Source organism: Salvelinus fontinalis, chromosome 32, assembly GCF_029448725.1.
Source record: "Salvelinus fontinalis isolate EN_2023a chromosome 32, ASM2944872v1, whole genome shotgun sequence".
NCBI lineage: Eukaryota > Metazoa > Chordata > Actinopteri > Salmoniformes > Salmonidae > Salvelinus > Salvelinus fontinalis.
The window spans coordinates 14,464,300-14,480,746 of NC_074696.1; the positions used below are offsets into that span (position 1 = coordinate 14,464,300).

Genomic DNA, 16,447 nt, shown 5'->3' on the forward strand with positions numbered 1-16,447 from the left:
ATTGTTAACCTGTTATGGCTGCAAGGGGCAGTATTGAGTAGCCAGTTAAATCGTGCCCATTTCAAACGGCCTCGTACTCAATTCTTGCTCGTACAATATGCATATTATTATTACTATTGGATAGAAAACACTCTCTAGTTTCTAAAACCGTTTGAATTATTTGTCTGAGTGAAACAGAAGTCATTCTGCAGCACACTTCCTGACCAGGAAGTGGAATGTCAGAAATCGATGCTCTGTTCAACTTCATGCCTATACATGGGCGTGATACGTAAGAGTCTACATACACTTCATACACCTTCCCCTGGTTGTCAAGAGGCGGTGAGAGAAATTCTTTTGTGTTTATCTTGGTCTGAGGTGGAATTAAAGCTCTTTGTTTGACGTGACCGTCCATTTCCTGTTTCTGGAGCGCGCGAAAGAGGACATGAATTTGCCTTCTGTTTAGCTGTCGTTATGGACGACTAACATCTCCGTCTTAGATTTTATTTGATACATGTGACCATATCATCGTAACGTATGTTTTTTCAATATAGTTTAATCAGATTATTGAAATTTTTTCGGGAGTTTTGCCGTGTTCCGTTCTCTGACTTTGTTGACGTTGGAGTGATCCGTGCCACTTGGCAAGTGCCCATGCTAAATGAAGAGGGATATTTGCCGTTCCAGATCAAAACAACGACTGTTCTGGACAAAGGACACCTTGTCCAACATTCTGACGGAAGATCACCAAAAGTAAGAAACATTTTATGATGCTATTTCTAATATCTGTCGTGCATGTGAACTGGTCGTGGGCGCCCAAGTGTTTCTGGCTATTGTGGCTACGCTAATATAACGCTACATTTTGTTTTCGCTGTAAAACATTTAATAAATCGGAAATATTGTCTGGAATCACAAGATGCCTGTCTTTCAATTGCTGTACACTATGTATTTTTCAGAAATGTTTTATGATGAGTAATTAGGTATTTGACGTTGGTGTCTGTAAATATTATGGCTGCTTTCGGTGCAATTTCTGATTGTAGCTGAAATGTAAACTATGATTTATACCTGAAATATGCACATTTTTCGAACAAAACATATGCTATACAATAAATATGTTATCAGACTGTCATCTGATGAAGTTGTTTCTTGGTTAGTGGCTATTTATATCTTTATTTGGTCGAATTTGTGATAGCTACTGATGTAGTAAAAAACTGATGGAGTAAGAATAGTGGTGTCTTTTGCTAACGTGGTTAGCTAATAGATTTACATATTGTGTCTTCCCTGTAAAACATTTAAAAAATCAGACATGTTGGCTTGATTCACAAGATGTGTACCTTTTCATCTGGTGTCTTGGACTTGTTAATGTGTGAAAGTTAAATATTTAAAAAAATATATCTTTTGAATTTCGCGCCCTGCACTTGAGCTGGATGTTGTCATAAGTGTACGGTGTCGGGCTGCACCCCAAACAGGATAAGTGTGTGTCACTGTGTGTGTGGGTGTTGCTGTGCGTGTGTGTGTGTGTGTGTGTGTGTGTGTGTGTGTGTGTGTGTGTGTGTGTGTGTGTGTGTGTGTGTGTGTGTGTGTGTGTGTGTGTGTGTGTGTGTTGTTGCTCTTGGACTAAGACCTACCCAGTTGGAGACAGAATGGCCACCCCTCGGGGTGCCTGCAGCCAGGAGGTACTAAACCATCGCCTATCAGAGATGAGAAGCTGTGAATGACGCACAACCATCCCTGTGTCCTTTCTTCAACACATCAGGCAGTCCAAAGTGATGCCTGCCCTATCTGCAGATGAGAAGTGTAATTGGGGAGCAGGTGGTATGAATCAGCCCTGTGATGTTGCCTTGCTTAGATGTGTGTGTGTGTGTGTGTGTGTGTGTGTGTGTGTGTGTGTGTGTGTGTGTGTGTGTCTGCTCACCGGTACTGCCTAGCCCTCATTAGAGCGAGGGCAAAATATTGAAGGCCAGAAAAGCTGGGACTTCCAGGCACCTCCTATTCTCTTTCAGTATGTGTTTGTCCGTATTTGTTTGTGTGTGTGTGAGGACAACATCACTAGTCAGGTGGTGTCTCTGTCCCCCTGTCACCCAACACATGTTCCCTCCTCCACAGACAGAGACCTGGACCACATGGCACCTAGCTACCTCAGACAGCCTGGCCTGGCACAGCCCCTCCTCCCTTGTAGTTGGCTTATTCATCTGTTTCCTACAGACAGACATACTATTTGCATATAGAGGGTCACACTTTAAATTAAATTAAACCGTTAAGGTCTTTCATAAGAGATTATTCATGAGCAAATGTCATGCTACTGTGTGTGAAAGTTATGCCAATGCACATGAGATGCGGCTGTTCAATAATTTATTAAGCGTTTTATAAATATTATTATACATTATCTGGGTGAAATTCTGTTCTGATACTGAACATCAGTAGTTCAGGTCCCTGTCTGTTTGGGATCCGGGCTTCTCCGCCTGTTCTCTGATCGTCCCCTCCCCTCAGGGAGTACGACATGTGTTTGATGTGGCTGCAGGCCTTATCTCTGCTAGTCCCTGGTGTAATGCAGAGGGGAGGAGTAGATCCACACCAGCTCAGATGATAAACACAACGGAAGAGGATTTCCTTTAGTCTTTCTTAGTCCATGACATGCAGGTCAACTTATGTGTGCGTGTGATTCATTAGAATTATATTTTGGTTTGGATGTTGGTTGGTTGGTTAAAGACATCCTCTGGGTCCTCTCTGGGTCCTCTCTGGGTCCTCTCTGGGTCCTCTCTGGGTCCTCTTTCTTTCCTGATGATGTTTGGTGTTTGTTTGTGGGTTAAATCTACATTTAGTGAGTTCCTCTTTAAACCTAAGAGGGCAAAAGCCACAGAAGATTAAAGACACACTTGTGAATAGAGCTCGTCCCTCTATTGCTAGCTGTGTGTGTGTGTGTGTGTGTGTGTGTGTGTGTGTGTGTGTGTGTGTGTGTGTGTGTGTGTGTGTGTGTGTGTGTGTGTGTGTGTGTGTGTGTGTGTGTGTGTGTGTGTGTGTGTGTGTGTGTGTGTGTGTGTGTGTGTGCCTGCCAGCCTCAGCACTGTCGCACAGTGTGTGTGGGTGCGTGTCCCTCTCTCAGGGTGTGAGCAGTGGAGCCCACAGAATGTGTTGTCTCCTTATTCAGCCCAACACAGTGTTTTCACTACAGCCTCCATTTAGAATAGCCTGCCCAGTCACCCTGTCCTTCATTTCCTGGGCAATGGGGGGGGGGGGGGGGGGGGGTGACACTTAGAGCTACATCCTCAGGCCCAGAAAGATGTTGTGTTAGCAGAGTCTAGTGGTAGCAGAGTCTAGTGGTAGCAGAGTCTAGTGGTAGCAGAGTCTAGTGGTAGCAGAGTCTAGTGTTAGCAGAGTCTAGTGTTAGCAGAGTCTAGTGTTAGCAGAGTCTAGTGGTAGCAGAGTCTAGTGGTAGCAGAGTCTAGTGGTAGCAGAGTCTAGTGGTAGCAGAGTCTAGTGGTAGCAGAGTCTAGTGGTAGCAGAGTCTAGTGGTAGCAGAGTCTAGTGGTAGCAGAGTCTAGTGGTAGCAGAGTCTAGTGGTAGCAGAGTCTAGTGGTAGCAGAGTCTAGTGGTAGCAGAGTCTAGTGGTAGCAGAGTCTAGTGGTAGCAGAGTCTAGTGGTAGCAGAGTCTAGTGGTAGCAGAGTCTAGTGGTAGCAGAGTCTAGTGGTAGCAGAGTCTAGTGGTAGCAGAGTCTAGTGGTAGCAGAGTCTAGTGTTAGCAGAGTCTAGTGTTAGCAGAGTCTAGTGTTAGCAGAGTCTAGTGTTAGCAGAGTCTAGTGGTAGCAGAGTCTAGTGGTAGCAGAGTCTAGTGGTAGCAGAGTCTAGTGGTAGCAGAGTCTAGTGGTAGCAGAGTCTAGTGTTAGCAGAGTCTAGTGTTAGCAGAGTCTAGTGTTAGCAGAGTCTAGTGTTAGCAGAGTCTAGTGGTAGCAGAGTCTAGTGGTAGCAGAGTCTAGTGGTAGCAGAGTCTAGTGGTAGCAGAGTCTAGTGGTAGCAGAGTCTAGTGTTAGCAGAGTCTAGTGGTAGCAGAGTCTAGTGGTAGCAGAGTCTAGTGGTAGTACAATAATGCAGTGTCATGGTTTCTCCCCTGCAACTGCAATGCAGGCATCCCATCTTAGACTGACTGACACCAGCGGCTGTCTGTCTGTCTCTGCCCACTCCAGCAAGTCCCCATTCCTCAGATACCACTCAGTGAGCTGAATCCTGTAGGGTAAAGTTGGCAGGTCTGGTTACTGCACTCTCCCCCTCTGCAATCCTTTATATAGCTCACATAACTTTATGTGACATTGTTATAGAGACTTCATTGACATGGAGACTTCATTGTTAGAATTCATTCTACTCTTTGATGGAATTAATCTCATGATTCAGGAGAAAGTAGATCAAATAAAGTTTATTGGTCGCATACACAGATTTGCAGGTGTTTTTATCTCCAACAGTCCAGTAATTTACATTTTTATTACTTTTTTTAAAAGGAAATATCAGAAGAAGCAATTGTGAAGGATGTCATGCTTCTTGCTTAGCGAGTACCACTTTCTCCTGATTCGGCCCATACATGGCGCGGACTCAGGACCTCTGACTCACAAACAAACCATCCTCTTAGCCGATCGCGCCACCTCAAAAGCTAGCTAATTAGGCGACGCAAGTGGGACACTTAAGGCTGAGGAGTACGTTTCACATCCGCATGTGATACAAAATGGCAGAGTCATCTTCAAATCCTCATTGCTCTGAATCAGATCTTTCTCTCTCTGACTCAGCCCTTTCTCCTCTCTCTGACTCAGCCCTTTCTCCTCTCTCTGACTCAGCCCTTTCTCCTCTCTCTGACTCAGCCCTTTCTCCTCTCTCTGACTCAGCCCTTTCTCCTCTCTCTGACTCGGCCCTTTCTCCTCTCTCTCTGAATCAGCCCTTTCTCCTCTCTCTCTGAATCAGCCCTTTCTCCTCTCTCTCTGAATCAGCCCTTTCTCCTCTCTCTCTGAATCAGCCCTTTCTCCTCTCTCTCTGAATCAGCCCTTTCTCCTCTCTCTCTGAATCAGCCCTTTCTCCTCTCTCTGAATCAGCCCTTTCTCCTCTCTCTGAATCAGCCCTTTCTCCTCTCTCTGAATGACTCAGCCCTTTCTCCTCTCTCTCTGACTCAGCCCTTTCTCCTCTCTCTCTGTATGACTCAGCCCTTTCTCCTCTCTCTCTGTATGAATCAGCCCTTTCTCCTCTCTCTCTGTATGAATCAGCCCTTTCTCCTCTCTCTCTCTCTGAATCAGCCCTTTCTCCTCTCTCTCTCTCTGAATCAGCCCTTTCTCCTCTCTCTCTCTCTGAATCAGCCCTTTCTCCTCTCTCTCTCTCTGACTCAGCCCTTTCTCCTCTCTCTCTCTCTGACTCAGCCCTTTCTCCTCTCTCTCTGACTCAGCCCTTTCTCCTCTCTCTCTGACTCAGCCCTTTCTCCTCTCTCTCTGACTCAGCCCTTTCTCCTCTCTCTCTGACTCAGCCCTTTCTCCTCTCTCTCTGACTCAGCCCTTTCTCCTCTCTCTCTGTATGAATCAGCCCTTTCTCCTCTCTCTCTGTATGAATCAGCCCTTTCTCCTCTCTCTCTGTAGGAATCAGCCCTTTCTCCTCTCTCTCTCTCTGAATCAGCCCTTTCTCCTCTCTCTCTCTCTGAATCAGCCCTTTCTCCTCTCTCTCTGAATGATTCAGCCCTTTCTCCTCTCTCTCTGTATGAATCAGCCATTTCTCCTCTCTCTCTGTATGAATCAGCCATTTCTCCTCTCTCTCTGTATGAATCAGCCATTTCTCCTCTCTCTGAATGACTCAGCCCTTTCTCCTTTAACTATGATACAGCTATGTCTTCTCTCTCTCTGACTCAGCCCTTTCTCCTCTCTCTGAATGACTCGGCTCTTTCCAGAGAGAGGAGAATAATAGTTGTGGTTAAGGTGTATGTTTACGAGCTGTACAGTTCCACTGCACCCAAATAAACAGCCCACCACATACCACAGAAAGGGATGGGTGGGGTGGGGGAGTGAGGGTAGTGTGGGGGTATTGTGGTGGGGTCGGGTGGATGATGCTATGAGGGATGCTGGGACAGGGTGGGGTTTCTCTCTCTTAGTATTCAAACATGACACGTCCACTGAACTGCCAGAACCTCACATCATCATCATCATCAACATCATCATCATCATCAACCCTTGCTATTGTCCTGCTAAATGAATCTAGCTTATCGTCCTCCTCCCCCCTCCACCACCTGCTGTGGCTGCTATGATTGTCAAGACGTTAGGATGCGATTGGCCCATTTCCCTCCTCTGTTTCCCCTGAGGAGAACCTTAAAGACTGCTATGCATCAATATTTCACTGAGCTTCACGGCGACGCCTGAATATTTCCTTTTGATCCAGGTGTTTGTTTATGCCTGCCAGGCGGTTACAGTAGAGTACAGTGTCGCTAGTCTCAGTACGGTCTCAGTACTGTCTCAGTACAGTAGGGAAGTCATCACATTATAAAATCACTATCATAACACACCACAGGCAGAGGGAGGGATGGAGAGAGAGTTGGCTTATGTTAGTTGTCTCTCTCTCTCGTGCACATGTACGCTCTCCCCCCCTCCCTCTCCATCTATTCTGTCTATCTCTCTCCTTCTTCCTCTCCTCCCACGTGGATTAATGCTGGCCCACCACAGTATATTTCTATCCAGCTTTCTGCTGGGTGTGTGGGTATTAGACAGTGCTGGCGGTGCAGGCTGAACTCAGTCAGCTGGCCAACGATCGCTAAGCGCTGTCTGCGCCTCCGCCACCGTGGAGGTATTCTACAGGGGGATCCCACGTGAATGTGACAGCACACTACCGGTGCAGAACCCGTTTACACCGCTCTTTCTGTCATCCTTTCTCTCTCTGTCTCACACTCTCTCTCTCGCTCTCTCCGCTCGCTCTCTCTCTTCGCTCGCTCTCTCTTCGCTCGCTCTCTCTTCGCTCGCTCTCTCTCCGCTCGCTCTCTCTTCGCTCGCTCTCTCTCCGCTCGCTCTCTCTTCGCTCGCTCTCTCTCGCTCGCTCTCTCTTCGCTCGCTCTCTCTTCGCTCGCTCTCTCTTCGCTCGTTCTCTCTTCACTCGCTCTCTCTCTCGCTCGCTCTCTCTCGCTCGCTCTCTCTCTTCGCTCTCTCTCGCTCGCTCTCTCTCTTCGCTCTCTCTCTTCGCTCTCGCTCGCTCGCTCTCTCTCGCTCGCTCTCTCTCTCTCGCTCGCTCTCTCTTCACTCGCTCTCTCTTCGCTCTCTCTCGCTCGCTCTCTCTCGCTCTCTGTCTTCGCTCTCTCTCGCTCGCTCTCTCTTCGCTCTCGCTCTCTCTCTCTCGCTCGCTCTCTCTCTTCGCTCTCTCTCTTCGCTCTCTCTTCACTCGCTCTCTCTTCGCTCTCTCTCTTCGCTCTCTCTCGCTCGCTCTCTCTCTTCGCTCTCTCTCTTCGCTCTCTCTCTTCGCTCTCGCTCGCTCGCTCTGTTCGCGCTCTCTCGCTCGCTCTCTCTCGCTCTCGCTCGCTCTCTCTCTTCGCTCTCTCTCTTCGCTCTCTCTCTTCGCTCTCGCTCGCTCGCTCTCTCTCTTCGCTCTCTCTCGCTCGCTCTCTCTTCACTCGCTCTCTCTTCGCTCTCTCTCTTCGCTCTCTCTCTTCGCTCTCTCTCTTCGCTCTCTCTCGCTCGCTCTCTCTCTTCGTTCTCTCTTCGTTCTCTCGCGCTCGCTCTCTCTCTTCGCTCTCTCTTCACTCGCTCTCTCTTCGCTCTCTCTCTTCGCTCTCTCTCTTCGCTCTCTCTCTTCGCTCTCTCTCTTCGCTCTCTCTCTTCGCTCTCTCTCTTCGCTCTCTCTCGCTCGCTCTCGCTCGCTCTCTCTCGCTCGCTCTCTCTCGCTCTCTCTCTCATGCTCTCTTCACCTCTATTTTCTCCTGCAATTCATTTCAATTTAAGAGGCTTTATTGGGAAACACATGTTTACATTGCCAAAGCAAGTTAAATAGATAATAAACACAAGTGAAATAAACAGTAAACATTAAACACAAGTTTAGAATGAATAGACACATTTCAAATGTCAGTATGGCTATGTAGTGTTGTAATGATGTGAAAATAGTTCAAGTACAAAATGGAAAATAAATAAAAGTTAACAGGTCTATTTACAATGGTGTTTGTTCTTCACTGGTTGCCCTTTTCTTGTGGCAACAGGTCACACATCTTGCTGCTGTGATGGCACACTGGTATTTCACCCAATAGATATGGGAGTTTATCAAAATTGGATTTGTTTTCGAATTCTTTGTTGGTCTTTGTAATCTGAGGGAAATATGTGTCTCTAATATGGTCATACATTGGGCAGGAGGTTAGGAAGTGCAGCTCAGTTTCCACCATTTTGTGGGCAGTGTGCATATAGCCTGTCTTCTCTTGAGAGCCAGGTCTGCCTACGACGGCCTCTCTCAATAGCAAGGCTATTCTCACTGAGTCTGTACATAGTCAAAGCTTTGCTTAAGTTTGGGTCAGTCACAGTGGTCAAGTATTCTGCCACTGAGTACTCTCTGTTTAGGACCAAATAGCATTCTAGTTTGCTCTGTTTTTTGTTAATTCTTTCCAATTTGTCAAGTAATTATCTTTTTGTTTTCTCATGATTTGGTTGGGTCTAATTGTGCTGTTGTCCTGGGGCTCTGTGGGGTCTGTTTGTGTTTGTGAACAGAACCCCAGGACCAGCTTGCTTAAGGGACTTTTCTCCAGGTTAATCTCTCTGTAGGTGAGGGCTTTGTTATGGAAGGTTTGGGAATCGCTTCCTTTTAGGTGGTTGTAGAATTGACGTCTCTTTTTTGGATTTTGATAATTAGCGGTTATTGGTCTAATTCTGCTTTGTATGCATTATTTGGTGTTTTACATTGTACACAGAGGATGTTTTTTTCAGAATTCTGCATGCAGTCGCAATTTGGTGTGAATTCTTGGTTGGTAAGGGGACCCGAGACCTCACAGCCATAAATGGCAATGGGATCTATAACTGATACAAGTATTTTTAGCCAGGCCCTAATTGTGATGTCAAATGTTATGTTTCTTTTGATGGCGTAGAAGGCCCTTCTTGCCTTGTCTCTCAGATCATTCACAGCTTTGTGGAAGTTACCTGTGGAGTTGATGTTTAGGCCAAGGTATTTCTCGTTTTTTTTGTGTGCACTAAGGCATCGGTGTGTAGGCAGAATTTGTATTTGTTGTCCTGGCAACTGGACCTTTTATTTTAACATCTTTTATTTTTTTTTATTCCGGAGATTTACTGTCAGGGCCCAGGTCTGTCAGGGCCCAGCCCAGGTCTGTCAGGGCCCAGGTCTGTCAGGGCCCAGCCCAGGTCTGTCAGGGCCCAGCCCAGGTCTGTCAGGGCCCAGCCCAGGTCTGTCAGGGCCCAGCCCAGGTCTGTCAGGGCCCAGCCCAGGTCTGTCAGGGCCCAGCCCTGGTCTGTCAGGGCCCAGCCCTGGTCTGTCAGGGCCCAGCCTTGGTCTGTCAGGGCCTAGGTCTGTCAGGGCCCAGCCCAGGTCTGTCAGGGCCCAGCCCAGGTCTGTCAGGGCCCAGCCTTGGTCTGTCAGGGCCCAGCCTAGGTCTGTCAGGGCCCAGCCTAGGTCTGTCAGGGCCCAGCCTAGGTCTGTCAGGGCCCAGCCTAGGTCTGTCAGGGCCCAGCCTAGGTCTGTCAGGGCCCAGCCCAGGTCTGTCAGGGCCCAGCCCAGGTCTGTCAGGGCCCAGCCCAGGTCTGTCAGGGCCCAGCCCAGGTCTGTCAGGGCCCAGCCCAGGTCTGTCAGGGCCCAGCCCAGGTCTGTCAGGGCCCAGCCCAGGTCTGTCAGGGCCCAGCCCAGGTCTGTCAGGGCCCAGGTCTGTCAGGGCCCAGGTCTGTCAGGGCCCAGGTCTGTCAGGGCCCAGGTCTGTCAGAATCTGTGCAGAAGATCTAGGTGCTACTGTAGGCCCTCCTTGGTTGGGGACAGCAGCACCAGATCATCAGCAAACAGCTCTGTTCAAGTAGACTGTGATTTTTCTGTGGTCTAATAGGGGTGTCAGTGGGCTGACTGTGAACGCTCTGAGAGACTCTGGGTTGAGGTCAGTGATAAAGTAATCTACTGTACTACTGTCAAGGGATGAGCTGTGGGTGTACCTACTAAAGGAGTCTCATTGAAGCCTACCCTTGACTATGTACATACCCAGCGTCGGACAGAGCTGCAGGAGTTGTGACCTGGTTTTGTTGGTTGTTTTGTTATAGTTGTGCCTATGGGGGCATATGGGGGAGGGAATGCTGTCACCTCCAGGTAGGTGTTTGTCCCCCTGTGTGCTGAGAGTGTCAGGTTCTTGTCCAGTTCTGGCATTTAGTTCACCACAGACCAGTACATGTTCCTGGGCCTGGAAATTATTGATCTCCCCCTCTAGGATGAAGCTGTCATTGTTAAAGTATGGGGATTCTATTGGGGGGATATAGGTAGCACACAGGAGGACATTCTTCTCTGTTAAGATAATTTCCTTATTCATTTCTAGCCAAATGTGAAATGTTCTTGTTTTGACTAATTTATAGAGTGGGTTAGGTCTGCTCTATACCAAATTAGCATACCCCCTGAGTCTCTTCCCTGTTTCACACCTGGTAGTTTGGTGGATGGGACTACCAGCTCTCTGTAACCTAGAGGGCAACCAGTGGGTCCGTCTCCTTTATACCATGTTTCTTGTAGGATGACAATGTCTGTATTTCAAATGTCTTTGATGAAGTCTGGGTTCCGGTTCTTTAGGCCAAAGGCAGATGACCTCAGACCTTGTATATTCAATGATGAGATAGTAAAATCTTTGTGTTCCATAGTGTCTAGTGTTGTCTTCGTGTGGTTTAGGCCCGGACCATCACAGTGAGCAGAGCATGTTGAGCATCTGATACATACTTCTTAGGTGACAGGATGGGGCTTGGGGGGGGGGGGGGGGGGGGGGGGGGGGGGCGTAATAGTTGGGGGTTGGGCTTGTTGCTCTGCTCACAGTCTGGGAATTATGTTCTGCTGTCATGTTGAGGTCCTTGCCAGCTGTCTTTCTCCAGCCCTCGATCCCCTTGTCTCTCCTCAGTCCATGGGTTTAACATAGTTAATATGAAGGGGGATGTCAGTCAGTGTGTCTCTCCTCAGTCCATGGGCTTAACATAGTTAATATGAAGGGGGATGTCAGTCAGTGTGTCTCTCCTCAGTCCATGGGTTTAACATAGTTAATATGAAGGGGGATGTCAGTCAGTGCCTCTCCTCAGTCCATGGGCTTAACATAGTTAATATGAAGGGGGATGTCAGTCAGTGTGCCTCTCCTCAGTCCATGGGTTTAACATAGTTAATATGAAGGGGGATGTCAGTCAGTGTCTCTCCTCAGTCCATGGGTTTAACATAGTTAATATGAAGGGGGATGTCAGTCAGTGTGCCTCTCCTCAGTCCATGGGTTTAACATAGTTAATATGAAGGGGGATGTCAGTCAGTCTGCCTCTCCTCAGTCCATGGGCTTAACATAGTTAATATGAATGGGGATGTCGGTCAGTCTGCCTCTCCTCAGTCCATGGGCTTAACATAGTTAATATGAAGGGGGATGTCAGTCAGTGTGCCTCTCCTCAGTCCATGGGTTTAACATAGTTAATATGAAGGGGGATGTCAGTCAGTCTGCCTCTCCTCAGTCCATGGGTTTAACATAGTTAATATGAATGGGGATGTCGGTCAGTGTGCTGTGATCTAAATGTGTAAATCTATGATAAAGGGTTTGAGACTCTGGGTTGGGTTTGAGACATCATTCTGCCAGACATGGTAATCAGCCTTCCCCGGAAGCAGACTGAGTCCCTCAGGTAGCCACCGCAGCGTTCTAGAAAATGATCACTCATCTGCATGCTGAATATTTAGTATCTTTATGTAAGAGGGAGGATGGATTAGATTTGCAAGCTTGTTTCAAGCCCAGGGCTTCTGTTTACCCTGAATGGAACATCACAAGCTTGTTTCAGGCCCAGGGCTTCTGTTTACGCTGAATGGAACATCACAAGCTTGTTTCAGGCCCAGGGCTTCTGTTTACGCTGAATGGAACATCACAAGCTTGTTTCAAGCCCAGGGCTTCTGTTTACCCTGAATGGAACATCACAAGCTTGTTTCAGGCCCAGGGCTTCTGTTTACGCTGAATGGAACATCACAAGCTTGTTTCAGGCCCAGGGCCTCTGTTTACCATGAATGGAACATCACAACCTTGTTTCAGGCCCAGGGCTTCTGTTTACGCTGAATGGAACATCACAAGCTTGTTTCAGGCCCAGGGCCTCTGTTTACCATGAATGGAACATCACAAGCTTGTTTCAGGCCCAGGGCTTCTGTTTACGCTGAATGGAACATCACAAGCTTGTTTCAGGCCCAGGGCCTCTGTTTACCATGAATGGAACATCACAAGCTTGTTTCAGGCCCAGGGCTTCTGTTTACGCTGAATGGAACATCACAAGCTTGTTTCAAGCCCAGGGCTTCTGTTTACCCTGAATGGAACATCACAAGCTTGTTTCAGGCCCAGGGCTTCTGTTTACGCTAAATGGAACATCACAAGCTTGTTTCAGGCCCAGGGCCTCTGTTTACCATGAATGGAACATCACAAGCTTGTTTCAGGCCCAGGGCTTCTGTTTACGCTGAATGGAACATCACAAGCTTGTTTCAGGCCCAGGGCCTCTGTTTACCCTGAATGGAACATCACAAGCTTGTTTCAGGCCCAGGGCCTCTGTTTACCCTGAATGGAACATCACAAGCTTGTTTCAGGCCCAGGGCCTCTGTTTACCCTGAATGGAACATCACAAGCTTGTTTCAGGCCCAGGGCCTCTGTTTACCCTGAATGGAACATCACAAGCTTGTTTCAGGCCCAGGGCTTCTGTTTACCCTGAATGGAACATCACAAGCTTGTTTCAGGCCCAGGGCTTCTGTTTACGCTGAATGGAGCATCACAAGCTTGTTTCAGGCCCCGGGCTTCTGTTTACCCTGAATGGAACATCACAAGCTTGTTTCAGGCCCAAGGCTTCTGTTTACCCTGAATGGAGCATCACAAGCTTATTTCAGGCCCAGGGCTTCAGTTTACCCTGAATGGAACATCACAAGCTTCCCAGACCGTTATTGCACGATCGGTACAGAACATGCCGAGTATGTGTGTTTGTGAAAGGCATACTTTAATATAGGTTATAAATCTGTAACCCTCTCTTTGTTGTGTATTTTAAGGCTATAACCCTCTGCTCTCTGTACTTTCTACATGTCTAAGTGTGTAACCCTCTCTATGCTACGGTGTATAGATTTGAACTATGACCCTCTGTGTCCCCTGCAGGTGGATGAGCTGTATGAGGCATTCTGTATCCAGCGCAGGCTGAGGGAGGGAGCCAGTAAGATGAAGCAGGCCTTCTCTGCATCTCCCTCCACCAAGGCCACCAGAGAGAGCATGTCAGAGGTCAACCGCAGATACAAGGAGTACACAGAGGTGTGAATCCACGCACACACACAACTATACTGTGTAATCATCAGCCCATTCACCGGCACCATACGATCACCCACTGAGATCTAACACAGTTCTGGTGCCTGATGTCAACGTTTGATGAATGGGTTTGGTTTGTCTCCTGTTGTTCTTTGTTTTTGGGCTGATCATTCTCCCTTCCTCCCCAGAATATGAGCACGTTAGAGGGGGAGCTGGAGAACATGCTGGGGGAGTTCCATATCAAAATGAAAGGTAAGACTGAGGCCAGTGGGACAGCCGGTAGAGTAGAGGTATCTCGTAGGGAAAACTGGAGACAAACAAGCAATGATCGATTTTACACAAGTATATCTTCATCTCTCTTTCACTCTCTCTCTGTTTCCCCCTTCTCTTTCTCTCTCCATCCCTCTCTCACTTCAGGTCTAGCTGGCTTTGCTCGTCTTTGTCCAGGAGACCAGTATGAGGTGAGTTATATGAATGAGGTCCTCTCTACATCAGAAGTAGACAACTGTATCTTTCCCAATCTGCAGACTGGCTCCAAAATGGCAATTATGAATACATAAAAACAACTGTTTCATGGCTCTTGACTTCTGTCTCCTTGGCCTTGCATCTATCTCTAACTGCTCTCTTTCTCCCCCCCTTTCTCTCTCTCTCTTCCTTTCTCCCTCTCCACCCTCCTTCCATCTCTCTCTGTTTCTCTCCCTTCATCCCTCCGTCAGATCTTTATGCGGTATGGGCGTCAGCGCTGGAAGCTGAAGGGGAAGATAGAGGTGAACTCCAGACAGAGTTGGGACGGAGAGGAGATTGTCTTCATGCCCCTCATCACAGACCTCATCAACATCAAGGTACGCATGAGAATGTTATATCATATGATGCGGTTGGTTAGCTGATATGTTAAATACCTATCCAGGCGGGCGGGGATCTGACATGCGTCTGTAATTTATTTCATTTTGAATGCTGCCCCTATCAAACCCTTTCTGAGGGCAAACCACAGTCCTCCAAAGGTTCTGAAGCCAAATTACCTTTGACCCCTGGTCCCAACTATCTGTCTTTGTTCCAATCAGGTGACAGAGCTGAAGGGTCTAGCCACACATCCTGGTGGGCAGTGTGATCTGACCTCTAACTTCCTGTCTCTGGTCCAATCAGCTCTAACTTGCTGTCTGTGGTCCAATCAGGTGACGGAGCTGAAGGGCCTGGCCACTCACATCCTGGTGGGCAGTGTGATCTGTGAGACCAAGGATCTGTTCACGGCCATGCCTCAGGTGGTGGCTGTAGACGTTAATGACCTGGGAACCATCAAACTCAACCTGGAGGTCACATGGTTGTAAGTCAGCGTTTCCTAAAATAGGGGTCATGACCCCATGTGGGGTCGCCTGATTTGAAAATGGGGTTGTGAGAAACTCTCGTTTGGTTCATAGAACCGGGGTTACGTCGGTAACCTCTGGTAGCCGCTAGATGGGTTGTAATAAACAGAAACTCTGTTTTCTACCTACAAATGTGGCAAAAAATGTTTTGACCTTTTTAAGCTACAAAATATTATGACCCCTTCACTGAAAGAAAAATGTTTGGGGTCCCCTGTTGTAAGTGGACTTAATTAAATGTCTATTTGAGTGGTGTACATGTTTTTAAGGTGCGACTAGTGACTGTTGAATCTGAATCACAGGAGGTTAAAGTTATTGGTGGTGTTCAAGGAGCAGAAAAACATCAACACCAACTTCAAAACTATTGTTTTTGTAGCCGAAACAAAGCATTCTTTAGGACGTAGAGAAACAGACAGTAAGGTTTACACAAATCTCTGCTGTTAAACTAAATGTTAGTCTAAAATAAAGAGAATGTCAGGAGGATTTTTCTAGTGAAGATCAAGTTTATAACTTCTCTACCTGGGCTGATGAGACAGTGGATTGTACAGTCAGATGGAACAGAGTGAATGTGCTGTTTAATGTTATAGATTGGTGGTAACTTGTGGAATAGACACTGGCTGGAATGCGCTTTTAACCAATCAGCATTCAGGATTTAGACCCACCCGTTGTATTAACTACACCATGCATGCTACTAGGGTGGTTAGTTACATCTTAATGTTGACTAAGTGATGAAGTTATACTGTAACGCTGCCCTCTTCTGGAGAACCTGGGTGTCTGCTCCAGTGTTACAGCTGCATTCACCTAGTAGTTTATAGTTTTCTAATGGACTCTTTCTCCTTCTGACTGTCTCTCTGCTCTCCCCCCATGCAGTCCGTTCGATGTGGAAGACCTGACCCTGTCTTCAGGGAACGTGAGCAAGGCCACCGCCCTACAGAGACGGGTGTCTGTCTACAGCCAGGGCACGCCAGAGACACCCACCTTCCAGGACCAGTCCTTATTTGTGAGTCCCACACAGAGCCTCTTCTCCCTGGAGTGGGATAGGGGAGGGGAGTGGGTGTATGGATCTAAGGATCTATGACTCCTAGTCCCATTGCTGTCTTATAACGCAGCATACTGCTCACTCACAACACAGGATTCCTCGTTGCACTGTCCCACTAACACTGCCCTTGGTGTTGACTGGATTGTGAAACCAACAGCTTGTGTCTGTCTATGAATGCAGTGCAATGGCTAAGGCTAACTAACCCTAACTCACCCATCCCTCCCCCCCACCACTCACCCATTTCTCCTCCGGACCCTCCCTCCCCTGCTCCCTTTGTGTGTGGTAAAGAAGTGGCACCCCTCCCCGACCCAGCATCGCCTGTCCCCGACCCAGCATCGTCCCTGCCCGACCCAGCATCGCCTGTCCCCGACCCAGCATCGCCTGTCCCCGACCCAGCATCGCCTGTCCTTCCTCCACGGTCTGAGGAACTCCCTGTTAGAGAAGCTGAGACGCAGTCGCTCGTTTGGCGACCTGGTCTCCCTCCGCCCCAGGCCCAAGTCCAGCCTGGAGGGTTATGTGACTGAGGTGTGCTAGGTTAGGGCTAGCCCCAATTCCCCCTGTCTGTGTGGCTGTGCCTGCTTATTGTTAGCATTCTGTCTGTGTGGCTGCTTATTGTTAGCATGCTGTCTG

The 16,447-nt window shown here is 48.0% G+C and overlaps 1 protein-coding gene across 4 annotated transcripts in view; it reads left to right on the forward strand.

Annotated features, from left to right (window-relative positions):
• LOC129830799 (rho family-interacting cell polarization regulator 2-like) overlaps nucleotides 1–16,447 on the forward strand; it is a 70,919-nt gene that overhangs the window by 39,085 nt on the left and 15,387 nt on the right. For 2 of the 4 annotated variants that reach the window (XM_055893534.1, XM_055893537.1), the window contains exons 7-13: nucleotides 13,277–13,426; nucleotides 13,609–13,672; nucleotides 13,838–13,881; nucleotides 14,137–14,262; nucleotides 14,593–14,741; nucleotides 15,649–15,778; nucleotides 16,106–16,342. In XM_055893534.1, the coding sequence (XP_055749509.1) occupies nucleotides 13,277–13,426; nucleotides 13,609–13,672; nucleotides 13,838–13,881; nucleotides 14,137–14,262; nucleotides 14,593–14,741; nucleotides 15,649–15,778; nucleotides 16,106–16,342 (900 nt within the window). The remainder of the gene's footprint in view (nucleotides 1–13,276; nucleotides 13,427–13,608; nucleotides 13,673–13,837; nucleotides 13,882–14,136; nucleotides 14,263–14,592; nucleotides 14,742–15,648; nucleotides 15,779–16,105; nucleotides 16,343–16,447) is intronic. The other 2 variants (XM_055893536.1, XM_055893538.1) reach the window with 2 other exon arrangements.